The 18,637-nt window shown below is 46.9% G+C and overlaps 1 protein-coding gene across 3 annotated transcripts in view; it reads left to right on the plus strand.

Moving 5' to 3' along the window:
• The window catches only part of CREB3L1 (cAMP responsive element binding protein 3 like 1), a 45,409-nt gene extending 28,994 nt beyond the window's left edge, over window positions 1-16,415 (plus strand). For 2 of the 3 annotated variants that reach the window (XM_053945607.1, XM_053945609.1), the window contains exons 3-12: window positions 124-284; window positions 1,846-1,924; window positions 2,821-2,981; window positions 3,617-3,766; window positions 4,564-4,622; window positions 6,428-6,496; window positions 8,717-8,816; window positions 12,864-12,984; window positions 13,435-13,678; window positions 14,070-16,415. In XM_053945607.1, coding sequence (XP_053801582.1) covers window positions 124-284; window positions 1,846-1,924; window positions 2,821-2,981; window positions 3,617-3,766; window positions 4,564-4,622; window positions 6,428-6,496; window positions 8,717-8,816; window positions 12,864-12,984; window positions 13,435-13,678; window positions 14,070-14,106 — 1,181 coding nt within the window. In that variant the 3' untranslated portion in view covers window positions 14,107-16,415. The remainder of the gene's footprint in view (window positions 1-123; window positions 285-1,845; window positions 1,925-2,820; window positions 2,982-3,616; window positions 3,767-4,563; window positions 4,623-6,427; window positions 6,497-8,716; window positions 8,817-12,863; window positions 12,985-13,434; window positions 13,679-14,069) is intronic. The other variant, XM_053945608.1, reaches the window with a different exon arrangement.
• The last annotated feature ends 2,222 nt before the right edge of the window (window positions 16,416-18,637 follow it).

Genomic DNA, 18,637 nt, shown 5'->3' on the forward strand with positions numbered 1-18,637 from the left:
CTGCACATGCTTGTGTGGTAACAGTGCTAAACTTGGACAGGCAGCCTCCTCAGTCAGAGGAAGCTTCATTTCTCCTTGCCCTCTTCTTGCTGGAGTTTGACTCTCATGTTGTGCATGTTTCAGAGCTGGAGAATGGAGTGTGGTCACTGGGGCCCAAACTCTGCTCCATCATGGTGAAACAGGAACAGAACCTGCCTCTAGACCTGCCTGAGTCCCAGCTACCTGCCAGCTCCATACCAGTGCTGAACCTCAACCCTCTGCAGAGACTGCCACTCCCCGAGGAGGTGAGCCCATTTAAGATCTGTCGGGAACCTGGGCTCTCACACAGCAGCACCCCTGGTGATGCAGATGCAGACATGTGACTGCAGGGTCCTACAAGGTGATTTAGCTACTGAACTGACAGGAGAAGGTGTTACAAAGCCCAGATACTGTATTATTTGTCATTTTTCTCTTAAAATGGCAGCACAGGCGGCTTTACAATCTTAGTTAAATATAAGCATGTTTCCTTGGCACAAAAGCCAAAAGCTTTAAGCTTGCACCTACTGGAGATCTGTCCCCTCCAATATACCAGTATTTCTGTAGCCACTCGTGGCTTATTTTCATTTTTCGGAGAACAGTGTCAATTAATCTGATGCCAGTGACCTCACTATTCCTCCATATAGACCCCTACTCTGCCACTGTCTTTTTCATGGCTTTGGACTTGTCACATGGCCTCTCACTCTTTGTAACTGCTCACTGGAAATGTTGGTCTCACTCCAGGTCTTGCTTGCTTTTTCCTATGAAGCAGCAGGATTTATTATTTCTGTGTAACAAGGAGCCAACTCTTCTGGTCATATCTAGGTTCTTAAGAAGTCTGTTTGTCTGAAGGAGGCTCACTTATGCCACTGGTATGTGGGTGTAAGCTGAGGGCTTAGTTCAGCTGGCCTTGAGTCCAGCTGTGTTGGATGAGAAGGTCTGACCAGTCTCACACAGACCTTGCCTATCTTGTAGCAGCTCAGTAGATAACAGTAGAGCATCTCTGGGGTTCACTTCCTTTTTTCACTCATGTTGAAAATCTTCCCATTTAAACAACCATCCAGAACAAATGGGTTCTTCCAGCCAAAACTCTGCACAAACTTCCTTTATTATTTACACAGCTTGAACTTGCTGTGCCCTCCAATCTCTGCTGTGTATGCTCAGCAGCCATACCATGGTGCTCTCTCATCTGTGTTTACAGTCTGGAGGAGTTTGCAATGTGTCTGTTTAGTGTAAAAACTCCACCCTATGGTAGGCTGGGGGCTGGCAAGCCAAGAGGCTGAGGGGCAGCATAACACAGATGGGAGTAAATCTACTCTTTATTCAACTCTCAGTCCCCTCCAATTGGAAACAGTTGCCCAGTGGTCCTGGTGAAAATCACATGAACAGGACAGCACGGTTGTTCTGTTTCTGTACAACCTCTATACTCCCATTTATAATGAAGGCAGATCAAAGAGGGACTTCCCATGGTAATGCAGGGGTTGGTTTAAATTACACTGTCTGGGTCTATCAAAGGAAGAATTGCCAAGAATAAAAGTCATCTCCCTTTTGGAGATACTCAGCTCAGTGCACTGCTTGGCAGCACATCCATCTGCCAGTGCCACTTCCTCTGTAAATGTGTTTGCACTCTGTGTGCTCAGCAGCTTAGACTTCAGGGGCTTATGTTTGAACTCTTGGTTTCCTCTATGGTGAGAGGCTCCTTTGGGGCAGAGCTGTGAGATGGGGCAGGTCAGACAGCAGGGGATCAGTGGCCATGGACAGAACTGGTGGGAGTCTTCTGGGCAGGGGAGGTGGCAGTGGCCAAGAGCTCTTTCTGCTTCTCTTCCACAGATTCCTATAGAAATTACTCCAGCACCTGTGATCAAAGCTGAACCCAAAGAGGTGAACCAGTTTCTAAATGTACCTACAGGTAAGAAGATAGAATTTCCTGGTCAGTTATAGATTGTTATTATACAGGGCAGAAAGACACCTAAAGGTAGAGCTGTGCATATAAGGTAGCACTGGGGCAGAGAACAACAGAAGAGTGGGCACTGCACTGTTCTAACTCAGATCAGTGTCTGCATCAGGAGCCACAAACAAAATTGTTCAGACAGTGACTCCCAGGCAAAACAGGCTACTTCAGAGTTGGAAATACGCAAGAGTGCCTTTAAAATCCTCAGAGAGACTGTAGAGCTATCCAAAAATAACCATCTGAAAGTCAGGAAATTCAGGATCCAGTTTAATTTGAAAGAAACCCAAGCATCTGAAAATCTGCCGATGCACAAATGAAAGCACTATGGGAACTCCCACTGCCGCAGAGAGACATTCCTTAGGCATATTCCCACCTCCATTAAGGCCCCTAGGGCTCTCCAGTACAAAGTGGGGACAGTTTTCAAGTGCTTGGAAACCAACTGAGTGACCAGAGCCCCATTGGATCAAGTATGCTGGCAAGTATGTGAGCCCTGCAGTGCTTTTGGAAGAGCTTTGCTCTCACAGAGCTTCCTGTACTTGTGAACAGGCTATGGTGCAAAACATTACAGGCTTTTTACTTCATTTTGGTTGACACTGGAGCACGTTATTGCTTTGTAAATACCTCCAGTTCCTTGGCAAAGCCCTGCCAGCTCCTCTGCAGTTCCTAGTTTAGCACATTTGAGGTCAGTCTAACCTCTGTCTTGGGCAATGCTCAGTCAAGCCTTTTTCTTTTCCTCATCTTATGAAATTCATCATGCTCTCCTTTCAGCCCTGTGTTATGGCAGGGGGCATAACCCTGTGCCTGTACCAACAGGCTGACGTGAGAGCCATTGACTCGATCTCCTTATTCCTCAGTAGATGACCTGGTGCAGATGCCTCCAACTCCACCCAGCAGCCATGGCAGTGACAGTGATGGATCTCAGAGCCCTCGGTCCCTGCCTCCCTCCAGCCCAGCCCGGCCTGCTGCTCGCTCTTCTGCTGCCATCTCCTCCTCACCTCTCCTCACAGCACCACATGTAAGGAGGCAACAGGGCTGGTACACAGGGCTCCTTGCTGTTCAGAGGGGTTTGTAGGATTTCCTAGGCTTATGTGGAGGTTCCTGCCCTTGCAAAGGTCTCCAAGCTGAAATGCTCTGTCAAGGCAATGTGATGTCTTAGCACAAGGATGTGGGGACAAGAAATGCTCACAGGAGTGAGAAGAGGCACAATGAATCTTGCATATCTACCAGCAGCTACCTTGTTTTAGCAGGTGCTATCTTTCATCCATACTTTGGGAAGTCACCTATGCATTGAGAGGACTTTCTGAGAAGGCCAATGAGAGAGAGGAATTACTGAGAATTCCCATAACCAGACCATTTTAACTGTTGCCCAGAAGTTTGTTGGCAGGGTCCTGCAGTGCAAGTGTGTAGCCAGCCTCACTGTGAAAGAACAGATGCCCTCCCAGGTAAAAAAGGAAAGGAGTTGCTGAGCTGTGCCCCCAGGATCAGGTTGAGAGTAGGAAAGAGCACTGCCCTGCACCTGTTTGGTGTCAGTGGGCAGCAGCGTATTCCATTCTGATGTGTACAGCCTCTAGCTGCTCTGCAAGGCTTTAAGGAGGATCACTGGGGTAGAACTCTTTGCTGACATTGATGAATGCTCTCTGTGTGTTTCAGAAGTTACAAGGAACCTCTGGCCCACTGCTTTTGACTGAAGAGGAGAAGCGCACCTTGATTGCAGAGGGTTACCCCATTCCTACCAAGTTGCCCCTCACCAAAGCAGAGGAGAAAGCACTGAAGAGAGTCAGGAGAAAAATCAAGAACAAGGTGACTGCAAAAAATGTAATCATTCAGTTCCCATTATTCCAGAGCATCTTCAGCTGGCCAGTGCTATAGTTACACTCATCTCTTCAGCTGCACTGCAGCTCAGAAAAGGTGGGATCGTGCCTTTGGTACACTAGCAGGAGCCTCCCAGCCCACAAAAATAGTGCCAAAGGGCATCTCTGCTTGCATGCTTTGCACACAGCCATACATGGGAAGTGTGGCTTCCAGCCCAGCTCCTGGGAGTGTGTGGTGTGGGAAAGGGTCCACAGATCAGACAAACTGGTCAGGTCAGGCCTTGTTGCTAGGACAGGGAAAACCAAAAACCAAACCAAAACCAAACCAAAGCCATTGCATGGTGCAGGACAGGTGATGCAGAGTGTTTACTAGCCAGGCAGAGGCTGTGATACTTTAGACTGGGATTAGAAAGCATCCTGTGGGAGAAATGGTGAGACTGAACTAATCACCCAGTGACTCAGAAGTGGCCTGGGGCAGAATCAGCCCAAATGGCAACAGCACATAACACATGTGAGTCAGTGGAGTGGAATGCAACCCTGAAGATGCCCTCAGCAGCGAGGGGCACAATGCAGCAAATGGTTGCAGGCTACAAGCCAAGGAAGGCTGCATACCTACAGCATCAATCCCCCCCAGTTTTGGCCTAGAGATCAGCAGGAATGGCAGACTGGAAAGCAACTCCCCATTTGCCTTTAGGATGTTATGTGTGCAGAAGACAGACAAGATGCATGAGCCACAAAAAAATATCCAAGGCTTATGATACTGACTCCTCTCTGCTCCCCTCACAGATCTCTGCTCAGGAGAGCCGCAGGAAGAAGAAAGAGTATGTGGAATGTCTAGAGAAAAAGTAAGTTTCTTGTTCTCTGTCTTACTTTGAAAAAAGGAATCCTGACCATGCACAGGCTGCCTTTCTAGTGTTTTGTCTCTGAATTGCTCAAAAAATACAGTTCCTTGCAAGGCTGGCTGCCCAGGAGTTTGGTTTGGGATCCTGCCCCTACTCTCCTCCCTCCTAGAAATCCTCTTGCGGGATAAAGATTGGTCAAGAAATTTTGTGTTTCCAACTGCTTCATTTGGCTGGTCCCCTGCAAAAGACAGGCCATTTTGGCTGCCAACAAGGTGGGATTATGGGTTTCCCCACTAGAAGTTGCTTCTATTTTGTCTGTCCCATAAGTGCCGAGCTGTCTGAGGGCACTGATCATGGCTTTTTCCCTCTCTTCCCATGAAGGTGGACACACAAACACTTGACAGCAAGAAAAACCTTGCATTACAGTTATTCCCTACTCTCCCCCACTTCCACTCTCTGCATTAGCTTTGTTTTTCTCCTTGCAACCTTTTTTTTCTCCTATGCATGGCAGGCATAACCTAAGGTGATGTCACATTACACTGACTGAGTAGAAAATAACTCTTATACTAGCAACCCCTAATGCGCATTCCCAGGCAAAGAAGAATGCTGGAATCCAGGCACAAATTCATGTTTCTGTATAATTACCATCTTCTTCCCAGTTACTAATACCATCTGAGATCAGCAAATGGATAAAAAACAACCCCCAAATCCAACTTTAATTAACTCTTCTCCCTGATGCTATTTATCTTCTCCAGTTGCACAGAAATGCTCAATTAAAGCAGATGATTCAAGGTGCTTCAGTGTGCATGGGTACATCCAGGCATCAGAGCACATCGCCTCCAGCTATTGTCCCATATGGGGACCTTCAAGCCAAGGCTGGGGAGTTGGCTGACCTCACTCAAAGGGCAGGTCCAGGGCGTTTGGTGCTGGGGCCTCCTCCCCAGATGTGGCTGTGGTGCCTGTATGTACTAAACAGTTTGTTATGCTAGAGCATTGCTATGACAGATGGCTTTTAAACAATGCCAGGTTTAAATGTGAACCAAAAGCAGCATTCAGTGAATTTTTTTTTAATAGAACATGTCTTTGGTCAGCTTGGCTTACTAAAAACTTGTTTGTCAAAACCTGTACTTGGGCCCTTCCCCATTCAGTTTGACACTTTTGCTGGAAGCCCAGTTTTTGCACGGAACGCCTAGTTTAAAGACTGTGCTGCGAACCTCCAGCAGGATCAGACTGTGTCTCTTGCCTTTCTCCCGACCTGGAGGCACTCCCGGTCCCTTGTCCCAGCTGCAGCCCAACCACTTTCCCGTCGGAAGCCGTGGGAAGGAGCCTGCAGGTTCTCTGCTGCCCTCAAGTGCCTGCAGTGGGAGCTGGCCCAGCGTTTGCACAGAACGGCCTGGATCTCACAGCCAGTGTACAGAGCCCAGGGCAGGTTTCCAGGGAGTGGTTTGACTTTGTCCCCTTCCTCCTTTTTTATGCTTCTTAGTGGAGTTTGGAAGTGATGGAAATGTCTGCATTACTTTGGGTCTGTCCTGACTTGACCTGCGTGTAACCAGGTGCTCCTGTCTGTCCCAACTCTCAGAAGACCCTGAACTGGGAACTGTCACATGTAACTGTCCACCTGCAGTCTCATTCCTGCTTCCATGGGGCTGGCTGCAGTCAGGTGGGCCAAGTAACATTTGATTTCAGGACTGTATCTGCAGGTGACCGATGAAGCTACTGAGCCTCCATACCCCATGAAAAGCAAGGACTGCATTGTCTTAATCTCTCTGGCCTTTGTGACTAACCGGCTATGGGTTTTATTCCCATAGGGTAGAGACATACACAACAGAAAACAATGAACTCTGGAAAAAAGTGGAGACCTTAGAAAATGCAAACAGGTAAGAGGAGCTAGACTTGACCCTCTGTGGGTAGGAAGGGAAGTCAGGAGCGCTGGAGCAGGGGGACAAGAAGAGAAAAGCAGGCTCCTCCAGCTCCTGGACATGTGCTGCTTGGTGAGGTGTTGGTTTTCAGCCCATGACAGCAACGAGGCAGCTGGGTTTGGTTAGCGAGCCTGGAATGTTTGTCTTGGGATGCCAGGACACTCCGCAGCAACGGGAGGGAGGGAAGGCATGGTTCCCATATTGCTTTGTCCTTCTCCTTGCAATCCTTTGGGCTCATGCTGCCTTCTCCATTCCTCTCCAGGGCTCTGTCTGTCTCCAGGGCAGATGCATTAAGGGAGGCCCTGGGCATATTGTGGCTGTTTCAGGTTTCTCTTGAAAAAGCTGAACAAACTTGGTGAATTCAGGGAAAGCCCATTCTTCTAATAAAAGCAGAGATCCCAACTCCCACCAAATCCAGGGCAATTCATTGTGCATATGGTGTTCCAGCCATTTCTCAGCCTCTTTTGGGCAAAGCAAGCCCAAAGAATCTCTGTCTCATCTGCTGCTACTGCTCACCTGAAAGGAGCAAGCTTGCTTCCACAGCCCCAAAGTTCTCTCATCCAAGGCTCTGGGTTTCCTCACTCAAAGCTCTGGTGAGCACTTGTACTTCTTACATGCAGAGCTGGCCAACTAATCACCAGGGGAATTTTCTTCCTTGGAAGCAAATAATGAAGACTCCCACCCTATAGTGGGAAAGGGCAGCTGGAACTAGAGGAGAGCCCAGCTCTGCCCCCTCTTACTGGGCACAACAGGTGTGAGCAAGGGCAGGGTAAACTGCAGGGGATGCTTGTCTCTATAGCTCCATTTATATCAGCATGAATTGAAGGGGAGAACCACATCCAGAGAGCCAGTTCCTCACCCACTCCTCAGCTGCCACGACAGCTCATGGAGTACTCCTAGAGGCTTCACTGCACACCTTCCTCCCATCCATGACATGAGTGCAGTGGCCTTGGCTTCCAGGCCTGACACTGGTGCTGGGACTGGGGCTTGCCAGGCATGGTCTGGCTGAGGTGTGCGAGATCCAGAGGTCTCCTGTCTGCCAGAGATACAGCTGCTTAGCTGCTCTCATGCATGGGGCACAGCTTGCCTCCTGGCCTCTCTGGGTGTGTGGGCAGCCCTGCTGCTGCAAAAGTGTGAGCCCCATCCTGAAAAATCAGGACGCTGGCCTAAAAGCCAAGAGATTTTAATTTTTTTTCCCCCTAAAATACACATTGTGTTCTTTCTAATTGGATTTGGTTTTTGAGCACTGCCAGTGGGACACTCTGTGCTTCTCTCCCTCCACATGTACAGGGAGCAAAACAGGATTTGGAAAGGGATAAAGCCAGGATTCTCCTGCAATCTCCTGGTTCCAGGACCTGGCTTTTTATGAAAGCTGAAACATATTTGTGTAAAACAGTCAGTGTTCCCAGAGGGAAAGTCAGCAATAGTCTCCATTTCAATAATATGCAACTCCTGGGAACTGTGTGCTCTGTAGTCTCCCTCATCCCAGATTCCTTCACCAGCTCAGTTCAGTAGATCTTGGTAACGCCTACCACTATTTTGTATTATGTGTGCAGATGCCCATGAAGAGTTAAATGGGGCAGAGAGACCTTAGCATGTGTTCCAATCAGGGCAGTCAGAGAATGAATTAATTGCTGAACTCAAGATTTGGCTTTGCCTACATCCCTCTGCAGAATTTGCCAAGACTGAAGCAGCTCAAGGGGATCACAACCGTTTCTTATTTCTCTCTCCACCACAGTTTGGGGCACAAGTCGAGCTTCAGAGTACGTGTCTCTGAATGAAGTGGGAACAGGCAAGCCTGTGCTAAAGGTCTGACCTGTCTACAAAGTTCAGCTTCCATGCCAGAGCTTGGTTTTCATGGTACGCTGGCTCTCCACTGCTCTGGGAATTGACTGGCTGGGCTTTCAGGCACCCAGGAGTCCTAAATAATAGTCATTCATAATAGTGGGTAGGTGCAGTGAAGGTAGTGGTGGACCCACTAATAAGACCCTTTTTTCTTTCTTGTTTCCCAAGCCTGTTTGGTCAGAGAACTTAAGCAATATACAGCAAAGGGGAGATACTTGTTTTCATGAGAAGGGAAAATCAAGGTACAATATGAAGCGGGTAGTGGTATTCTTGGCTCACTTACTGGCTTCTACCTCCTTATTAAGTTTTGATATGCATTGTTTCCTATCACAGGACTCTGCTCCAGCAGTTACAGAAGCTTCAGGCTCTGGTAGCTGGGAAAGTCTCCAGACCTTATAAAATGGCTTCCACGCAGACTGGGACCTGTCTAATGGTATAAGCTTCATTTCCATCTTCCTTATTGGCCATGCTTCTCCAGACAGCTTTGTTGATTGCCTGTCTCTGCCCTCTTCCCTGCTGTCCAGCTCTGTTGTCAGTTACATCTGCTCTTTCCTTTTGTGTTACAGTCATCAGAGCTGGGCCCTGTCTCATACATACATCAGTTGTTTATGCAACAACATTAGAATAATTCCTGTATTTCCACTGCCTTCTTCTTTGGGCAAAAAAGCATTTTGTTTGCTTTTCATTAGCTATTAGCCATTCAGCAAAAATCTTCAATGAGCTTCCATTATAATGGGCAGAATATTCTTTTGCTGAGCTGGTAATGCTTAATGTTTAACTCAGCAGGGCAGATGAACACTCCAAGTATTCATCCCAGTGGGCATTACCTTGTGTTTATCAGCAAGAAATGGCATCTGTTCTTGCTATGCCTGCACATAGGCTTTGTTAAATCCAGCTGGAATTCTCTTTGTCCTTTTGACTAACCATAATAATTCAGGGTTGTTGTTTTGGTAATCCCTGTTTGCCTCATAGTGGAGGATCATGGTTAATAAATATTGGCTTCATTGAGGAGTTTTAGGGCACGCCAGTGTGTAACCATAAATAAGTTGCTTATTCTTCATCTCTTTTTTTTTTTTTTTTTTTTTTTTTTTTTCCTGGGGGAAATTTCTGATCCATAGTAAAAGTATAATCTTCACTCCTGTGATGTCTCTGCAGGATTGTCATAGTAGCTGCTCATGACAGATTTGTCAGAGTTAGTTATCTATATCTGTTTATCACTTCTGTACTATTAGCAGTTACAAAATGCAAACAGATGGTGAGGTATTTGCCCCACTTTCTCAGCACCCTCAGTGTCCTGAGGGATTGTTTTTTGGTCCCGGTTCAATGAGTTTCCTTGGTTCCAGCCCCTGCTCTGTAATTTCAATCACTTCCTACTTTCAAAATCTGCTCAACCTTTTGCTACTCTTTGCTGCCCCCATGTCAGACCAGATTTTAATGACTGTCTTTTTTTTCCGTCCTCTCTGTCTTCATTCCCAAGTTCTTTCCACATTTTTGGGTGTGACCCAGCTGAGCCCAGTGACTCATCGCTCCTTAATGCAGCAGCTCATCAGAGCACCCCTGGCTCCAACAATTCTTCAATGCTACTACCTGGAATAAACAAGTCCAGAAGAGGTGCCTTGCAGACATCCCCTGTGCTACAGGCTGATATAATATCTAATTTAGTTTCCCAACAATGTCCTATGTCTCCTTGCTGCTCCCTTTGTTGCAGGCATCTCAGCCCACATACCCACTTCTCTCAGACTTCCTAGCTTTGAAGCATTTCAAGAATTTGTAATTTGTTTTTCTATATTTGACCAGTTCCTTTCATAAGCCTCTGAGTTCTCATTTTCCATTTTCAAATACATCATTCCTTATCATGACAGATATGTAGAATCATTGTGTCTTGCAGCATGGGAGTGGAGCAGGCTACCCTTCTTTAGCCCTGTGTCATTGCTGCTGAATATTTGTACTGCCACTTCTTGAAGGCCTCCAGTGGTGAGCAGTCCTCAGCCTCCTCAGGCAAACCATTCCAGTGCTATGTTATCTTTCCCAGATAAAGCTTTCTTGCTGTCTCATCTCAATCTTCCTTGCAGCAGCTCAAGCCTATTAGAACTTCTGCCCATTGTAAAAAAGATCTGTTTATTCTCCCTTTGGGCAGCTGCATTTTACATATTTGAAAACTCTTGGTTTTGAGCAACTCCCTTCAGTCTTGTCTGCTAAATCACCATGATTTCTTCAGTTTTCCCTCAAAGGCTGAGTTACTGAATCACTTCTTGTTCCCAGAGCTATCTTCCAGGCTTTCTCCAATGGCCCTGCATCTTCTTGGAAGTATAGGGTCCAAAGCTGGGCATAGTGTTCCACCTGAAGGCCAGTACAAATCCAGCCAGAAAGCCTGTTCATAATGCTTGGGCTGAGATTTGCCCTTTGCAAAGTGACACTGACCTGGACTGATCTTATGCATCAGTTTAACTCCCAGAGCCTCTTCTGTAGGACAGCTGAAACACATAGCGACTGATGTATTTCCCCTGTTAATCACTTCTGCCACCTCAGAGCTCTCAGCAGGTCTCCACATTTGTCTGTATAGATCTTCCAATGGTTCTCTTGGACCATTTCTTCCCATGGTCAAGATCATTCCATATTTGAATACTGACCACAAGCCAGTCTGCTTGTAGTCTCTCCCATCTGCAGATTTGATACAGTCCATCATTTAAGTCAAGCTTAAAAACACTGAATCTTGCCAGATCTGTAGCAGATCTTTCTGCTACTCCATCTGCTACTTCTTCACAGTTTGACAGTGAACCTTTGATAAATACACTCTCAGTATGTCTTTTTTTATTATTATTAATTTTGCCTCCACCTTTCCAAATGGTTTTGCAGTAGTTTTCTCTAGCTTAATTTCCCTAAATTTTAAGAGGTCAAATAATGAGATAGTCAAAAGCTGTGACATAAATGTTACTCAGAATCAAGCCAAGAGTTACTATTATGAAGTGTTGTAGAGTTTGAACCTAGAAGTGAATCAGAGCATCAGAGTTAACCTGAAACAAAACAGTAAAAATAGTGCTGTTTTGCAAAACCCCAGCTGAAAGCCCTGTTAAAGCAAGATGTTAAGTATACTGCTCTTTCTCAGCCCAAAAAGCCTGTTGTTTTTTTTTTAAGAAGGAAAGAACAGAATTTACAGGGCTGGCTCCCTTTTCTCCAAGTTGTGTGTTTGTGATAATTCCAAGCAACATCCATTCAGAATTTATTTCTTCCTCTGTTTTGTTGAATAAGGATTCTAAATTCTTCATGTGCCTGATATGACATGCTTAGACAGCATCTATGCTGCCTTCATTTAATGTCCTTACTTTGAAACCAGCCATGAAGAGTCTGGACAATTAAAATCCCTCTTTGTATAACATACTATCCCCATGTTACTATTTCATCTTCCACATCTCCTGGAATCCACTGGTGGTCAAAATTACCTTGACGTACCAGCTTCTGTGCATTACTTAGGCACAGGTATTCCAAAATAGGCGACTTCTGAAAAGCAGTCAAGCAGTTGCTGGCTGTCCCCACAGGCATCCACCCAGACCAAATTTGCTAGTTTATACATAGGTAGTAGAAATCACCAACAGATGCATCACCTCTTCAGCTGCTCAGTTTGAGCACTGAGCTGGCAGCAGGTAGTTACAGACCATGCATGGTGCATGAGTGTTCAATAATTTGGTTCTGTACCATTTCCCATGTGTGCCTTCTTGCTCTGTACTGGCAGTTCCCTAAGCTCTATAGAGTCCCTTATGATCAGCACTGGCATTTCACTCTGAAGCTTTACTGTTATGGCAGAATTTGCAGATAGCTCCAGACCTACCTGAGGGGGATTTCAGGGGAAATTTCATGTACCTTTCTCCTGTTATCACTGCCTACTAGCTCTGGCTGGTCTGCTTGATAGCAGAAGGCACTGACACATGGTCCTGCATACCTACACGTCAAGCATAAATTTAACCCTTTCCTAGAATTCTGCATCTTTACTATCAGGTATTAGGCAACTGCAGTTCTGCTGTCATTTCTGTCCTTTCATGGATAGTAGCTTCACTCTGCTCTGTGTGTAGTACCTCACAGATTTCTCCCAGTGGGCTTGTTTTCTTTACAGCCCACAACAGCTCCTGCTAAGCCAATGGTCAAGTTCGATTTGGTCAAGGCAGAGTTTGTCCCTTCTGTTGAGACTCCCTTTTTTCAGTTGTTTCTCAGCTATGCCTTCCACTGTCTCTCCTCAACAGGACAGGCAAGTTCTCACAATTGAACCAGAAATACTCCAAATAAAGAAACAAGAGGAAGTTTCTGACTTCCCTTCTTGAATTTGCAACAGAGATTAGAACAGCAAGCCCCTTCCCTGTCTGGGGGACCACAGGTACCCAGTTGTCAGTCTGACCAGATCTTCTTACACAGCCTCATGTTGTTGTGCTGTGGGGGGAGTGCTTCTTTATGGCTAGTGGCACTGACTCTGTGCTGATCTCCTTTCTAGGTGCTGGCACTCTGCTTCGTTCTGATCCTGGGATCCCTGATGCCCTGTCTCCCTGAATTCTCTTCAGCATCACAGACAGTGAAAGCAACACCAGCACCAGACATTTACACAACTACTAAGAGTGAGTCTAACATGTTCCTTCATTTCAACTTGTCAAACCATTTCCAGCTCTTCTCTCGACACTCCCTGATCAGGCATAGCATCTTCACCTCTGTGCCTACCCCGTATACTGGGACTGCGGCAAGGGAAGACTCCTAATCTGTCAGTGGTACAAACTCCATAACAGCTCCTTGTTGGGCCTGTTGTCATTCTGTGCTAACCATTGTCCCAAAACATGACAAGTGTCAGAGGAAGGAACATGAGGGAAGAGTCCCAGGGCAGACTGGTTGTCTTCTGAAGAGGCTGTGTGTCCAGGGGGGAATTTGCTTCATGAAGCTGGGGGGAGGAGGGTATCCTGCACAATTCCACATGGACAAGGCTGGGTGAGCATGTGCTGAAACCACCATCATAACCCACACTCATTGCAAGAGGCCTTGTCCTCATTGTTAACCAATGCTCTCCTTTTTTCCAGTTCAGTCACGGAGCCTCCTTTTCTATGATGAGGGTGCTGGCTCCTTAGAAGAGAGCTATAGCTCCTTCCTAACCATGGACCATCCTGAGGGTTGGGAGGCCAAAAAAAGGCAGTCTGAGGAAGGAAGGCCTCATCTGGCCAGGACACATGAGACAGCTAAATATCTGAGCAAAACCCAGGGGGGTTCTGACCAGAACCAAACTGACCCAACTTTCAGCCACCTCAAAGAGGAATTCCGTGAGAGGTAAGCAGGTGGGGCCACCTTCTGAGCCCAAAACACAGCATGGTGTCTGGGGTAAGCAGCAGGCATGTCCATCCCCTGTGCTGCAAGCTAAGGACAGCTAAGCCACCCAGGACAGGCAGTCGGCTAAGAGCCATGGCTGGAGGAGGCCAGTGCTGGCAGGGAGCATAAGAAGAAATTCATTTTCTAGAGTTCGTCCATAAAGCAGTGTCCCACTTGCATAAAGATGTGGAGGGCTGGATGACTCACATGGTCCCAGGTTTGTGTTCCATTTAGTGCCCTGGGGAAGGAGTTCATCCTGGTCAGAGCAAAGTAGCTGGGCACACAGAGAGGTGGATTTGCATAGGAGCCTACAATGAACCTTGACTGATGCCTTGTCTTTTCTTTTCCTCAGGGAGACAAGCTCCAGTGAGACAACTGAATTCTTGTAGCAGCTGCTGGATCTCAAGGCCTCATCTGTCTGATTGCAGGATTCCCTCCTCACCAAGCAACTGAGGGGACTTGGCAGGAGAGGACACTGCATTTAGACACTCCTAAACTGGCCTTGGGTTCAGCTCCTCCCCTTCCTCATCGTCCCCATTAGTGCTGATCTCTCTGAGGGGAGTCACAGGACTGCCAGAACCAGCAATAAGTGTCTGAAGAAGCCCTGAGACTCCCTCTTCTCTGGTCTTACCTCCTGCTTAAATGAGCACTACCCTATGGATGTGGGCTCATCTAGGAGAGGAGGGAGATCAGGGGAAGCCCACAAACTATTCAGCTCACTCCCCAAAGCCTCCAGACCAAGGGGGCTGTCCCTACATTTGTACCCCTTGGCTACATCAGATGCACCTGAAGGAGAGAGAAAGTGCTGGATTTACTGTCCTGCCTGAAGGTTTTAGGAGTGGGTGGTGCTGGTGCTGGAGAGATGGCTCTGGAGAGTTTGAGCTCATTCCTTGCCCTCCATATGTTAGTATATTTCTGCTTCCATTGAGAGAAAACCTAGTTCTTCCTTGCTCTAGTTTTCTCTTGATGGACATGCCTACATAACTTCAACACCAACTATCTGCAAAGATCTGCACACAAACGGAGTGGGGGAGAGAGATCCCAGACAGATAAATCACCATAAAAATTAGCCAGCAGCTTCTGGGTAACCAGAGCTATGAAAGAGAGAACAACTTTCCCTCATAATCCACTTCTCCCCACCATTAGCACCTCTGTTTTGGCAGGGGTGGTATTTTTCTTTCTGTTCCCAGCTTGGGCCCTACAGTGCAGTGCTAGCCAGGTCAGTGGTCTTCTCACTTTCCATTCTGCAAGCCTCCCCCTTTGAGAGTGAATGAGAAAAACACATTCCCATAACCCAACCCCCATCCCAGCTCTCCATCCCAGATTCTGCTTCATGCCTAATGGGCTCTTCCTAGAAACCACCAAGGAGAGCTCTACAACCCATTGGAGGGCTGTCAGATTAGCCATCATTCCCCTCACATCCTGTGTGTGCACAATAGCGTTGTGAAAGCCGCTGAGGACATACTAGCATTTCTGGAGAGAGGTACATCTGTCAGGAAGGAGGTGGTATGTTGGAATTGGCCAGGGTCACCAAAGACAGTTTTGGACCTCTTCTTTCTAAATGCTGACAGCGAAGATAGCAAACTGTTGCCATACTACCTCTTAGGCCAGACTTGCCAAGTTTGGTGTTGAAGTGACATCATCTCAAACCTATGCCATTCTCTTTAGCACCCAGACACCCATTTCTGGCCCTTCTTCCTCTCCAGCAAAAGTCCTGTAATAAGGCAGAAGTGTCTCCTCACTCCATTCCCTCAGCTGCCATTTGATGGAAGGACAATGTGGGACATGAGTGTCGGAGATCTGGATGTGGCAGGTTGCCCCATGTGTAACATGGGGATCCCTGTGCATTCTGCCAGGTCTCACAGCAGGCTTCTCTTCTGCTTCTTTCTCATCAAGCACCCTCAACTCTGCACTGCCCCAGCCTCTCCTCTTCCCCCGCCAGGCTGGGAGTGGAGAAGGCTCCCTTTAGAGGAAGGATGGGATGGCTCTTGCTCAAGGACTTAGAGAGGTGAGGGAAGGGCCCTCACATCCTTCTTTTCTCCCTATTGAAAATTGGTTTTGCCCCTCCAAGTCATTTAGAAAATTTGGACAAAGCTGGCTGCAATCGTGCATGCGTGGCCAGTGGGGTGATGAAGAGGAAGGCTTTCAGCATTGCTCTGCTCTCCCCACAGGACCCACTAGTCACCAGATACCACTGCATTCTCCATTCTCCACCCCAGCACAAAGAACCACTGCCGGGTCCAAGTACACCCTCCTCTACCCCAACACTTCCACTGAGCATGTCCCCATGCCTCCCACTCCCACCGTTGTACAGAGATCAAGAGCAGAACTCGTTTGTACATAATGAAACTTATTTTGTATTATTGCCGATCCCTTAAGATATTGTATTTTGGAGACTCTCAGATCCTATTTTCAGTATTGTATTTTATTAAGAATTAGTGCGGGCTTGGCATCTATGAACTTCTTTCTTGTAGCAGCTCATTTTCCACTTATACTCCAGCAGCTGCTTCTTTCCTCTTCGGTTTTTTTGTTTTTTTTTTTTGGTGTTTTTGGTTTTTTTTTTTTTTGTTTTTTTTTTTTTTTTTTTGTGGTTTTTGTTTTGTTTTGTTTGCAAGCCACCCTTTCTCCTCCTTCTATCACTTGCTCTGCATTTGCTTTATGAAGCAAAATAAAAATAAAATAAAAAGATGCAGCATCAGCCCTGGGTTGACAGGTGCTTTCATTGAGGCATGGTTGTCATGCCAGCCCATATCACAGATCCTTACCTCCTGCTCCCACTCCTGTTCCCTGGCCATGTGCAAAATTGGTTCAGTACTGGGACTTCATGCACCATGGCTGGGGCTAGAAACAAACTTGCATGTTTTATTTCCAGCAGCACTGTCATTGTCATTTCTTCTGTTGTTCTGAACAAGTCAGAACTCTCCTGCCTCAGTTTCTTTTCTCCCCTCAAAATACCACTATCATCTTCTTGGAATGAGGAAGATCATGGAAGAAAGTATAAGAGGAGCAAAGAGCTACTTTAATGAAGAGGCTGTGCAGGGGTCTTTACAACAAAGACATAGGTCATAGCATGATGGTCCTATCCTATCTGAAAAAATACCTAAATTTTTTCATTAATTGTAAAAGCAGGGCAACTGCACTTAAATGGGGAACGACCTGGGCTCTGGCTGTCTGTCAGCCTGTACCTCTGACACTCCATTTACACCTGTGAAAACTGATAGTTTTGTCCTGATTTTGTGTGAAACACAAAGTAACTGAGGGTCTAGAAAACAAAGTTTCATTTTCTAGCAAGCTTCAAGTGAGTTCATTAGAATTTGGCCATTGAAGCAACTCTATGCAGTCAGCCCTCCATATCTAGAAGGCAGCCCAAGCAGGAGCTTTCAAAGATGCTATAAGGTGTCTTTATCTCCCACCTCTGTCTGGGCTGGTACAGCAGGACTGTGCCACAGCAGACTGGTGTCAGTCTTGGGGCTTACAAAGGTCTCTTTCTGCAGATAATTTCTTTGTGGAGAGGAGTAAAGCTGTTGCCTCGCTGTTTTGACTGAGCTGGCCATTGAACAGTGTCTGGGAGAGACAGGAGCTCTCTCTTCTGAACCAGGTCTGTACTGCCAAGAGGGAGTTTGATGTGTGACCCATGGCAGGTTAGTGTGACATGGTTTTGCAGACTCATGCAGAGCTTCCTTCCCCCTGCCCACCTACCAATGCATGGAAATGCCTGACCTTGCCCTGCAGTTTCTTCCTGGGCCAGAACTAGTTGTGAGTTGAGAATCTGATGTTTTCCCTGCAGCACCTCATCCAAAAGCAGCCTCCTAACCCTGTGTCAGTATGATGCACCTCCCCCCACTATGGGGTGGGGCTGCTCCCTGCACTGATCAGATTTTATCCAGAGGGAGGGCTCAACCCTGCTTTGCTCAGCCCTGTGAAACTTCACACAGCTCTTTGGGAATTGCCTTCCAGGGAGATTTTGGCCTGCACCCTTCATGCACACTCCAAAACAGGTGCAAGAGGGAAGCTCTTAAAAGGATGAGTTCTCAGGCTTTGGCTCCTTTAACGCAGCCAGACCTATCAGAACCCTTCCATTAGGAGAAATTTTCCCTTCATCTTAACAAATCCTCCTAATTCTGCAGTCTGTACCAGATATCTCTGAGCTGCTCAAAACAGACACATTAGGATCTTTTGATCCCTGCTATGCCTCACAAAATGCACCAGCCAATCACACCTACCAATTTGGCTACAGCAACTAATTTGAGCAGATTGGGAGAATTAGCAAAGCAAGAGTCACCTTCTTTACAAGTCACCTTCAGCCTCACTCAGCTGTGCTTGGTCTGCTCCAAGTGCCCCAAATGAACTCTGCCACAACAAGCTGGGCTTCTGCCCACTCAGGGTCACATTTTTCAGAAGCCTCCGCACTGTCAATTCATACAAGCCCTGAACAAAAAAATGCTAACAGAACATGGACTTCATTTTTCAGAGACAAATTATTCCTGACTGTTCTGTTACCAGGCCAATTAAAAACAAGAAAAAAAGATAAAATACTTAGGTTTTGTGGCTTGCTGCTGCTGCTACTGCCAAAAGGGTTACTGGCAGTGCATGGCAGCAGCCTGGTGGGTATGTTTTGTTTGTTACAGAAGGACATGTGCTGTTAGGGCTCTCAGGAGAGTATCCATGCTCTCCAAGCCTGGCATGAGCCCTCTTGCTGTTCCCTTTGGGGAATTGTGCTAGCAGTTGTCTCACATATCTATCATGGGACAAACAGGCTTTGGTCCTGCTACCAGGCAAGAAGTCTGGGCTTTTGGACACCTTCTGGGGAAAACTGGGGAAGTTGCACCCCCTCACATCCCCCAGGTACCTGGGGGGCTTGTTAACAGTGATAGCACCTGGATGGACACTGACCTGGCAAATCTGTGTTGATTTTCTAAT

Source organism: Vidua chalybeata, chromosome 6 (assembly GCF_026979565.1).
Source record: "Vidua chalybeata isolate OUT-0048 chromosome 6, bVidCha1 merged haplotype, whole genome shotgun sequence".
Classification (NCBI taxonomy): Eukaryota; Metazoa; Chordata; class Aves; order Passeriformes; family Viduidae; genus Vidua; species Vidua chalybeata.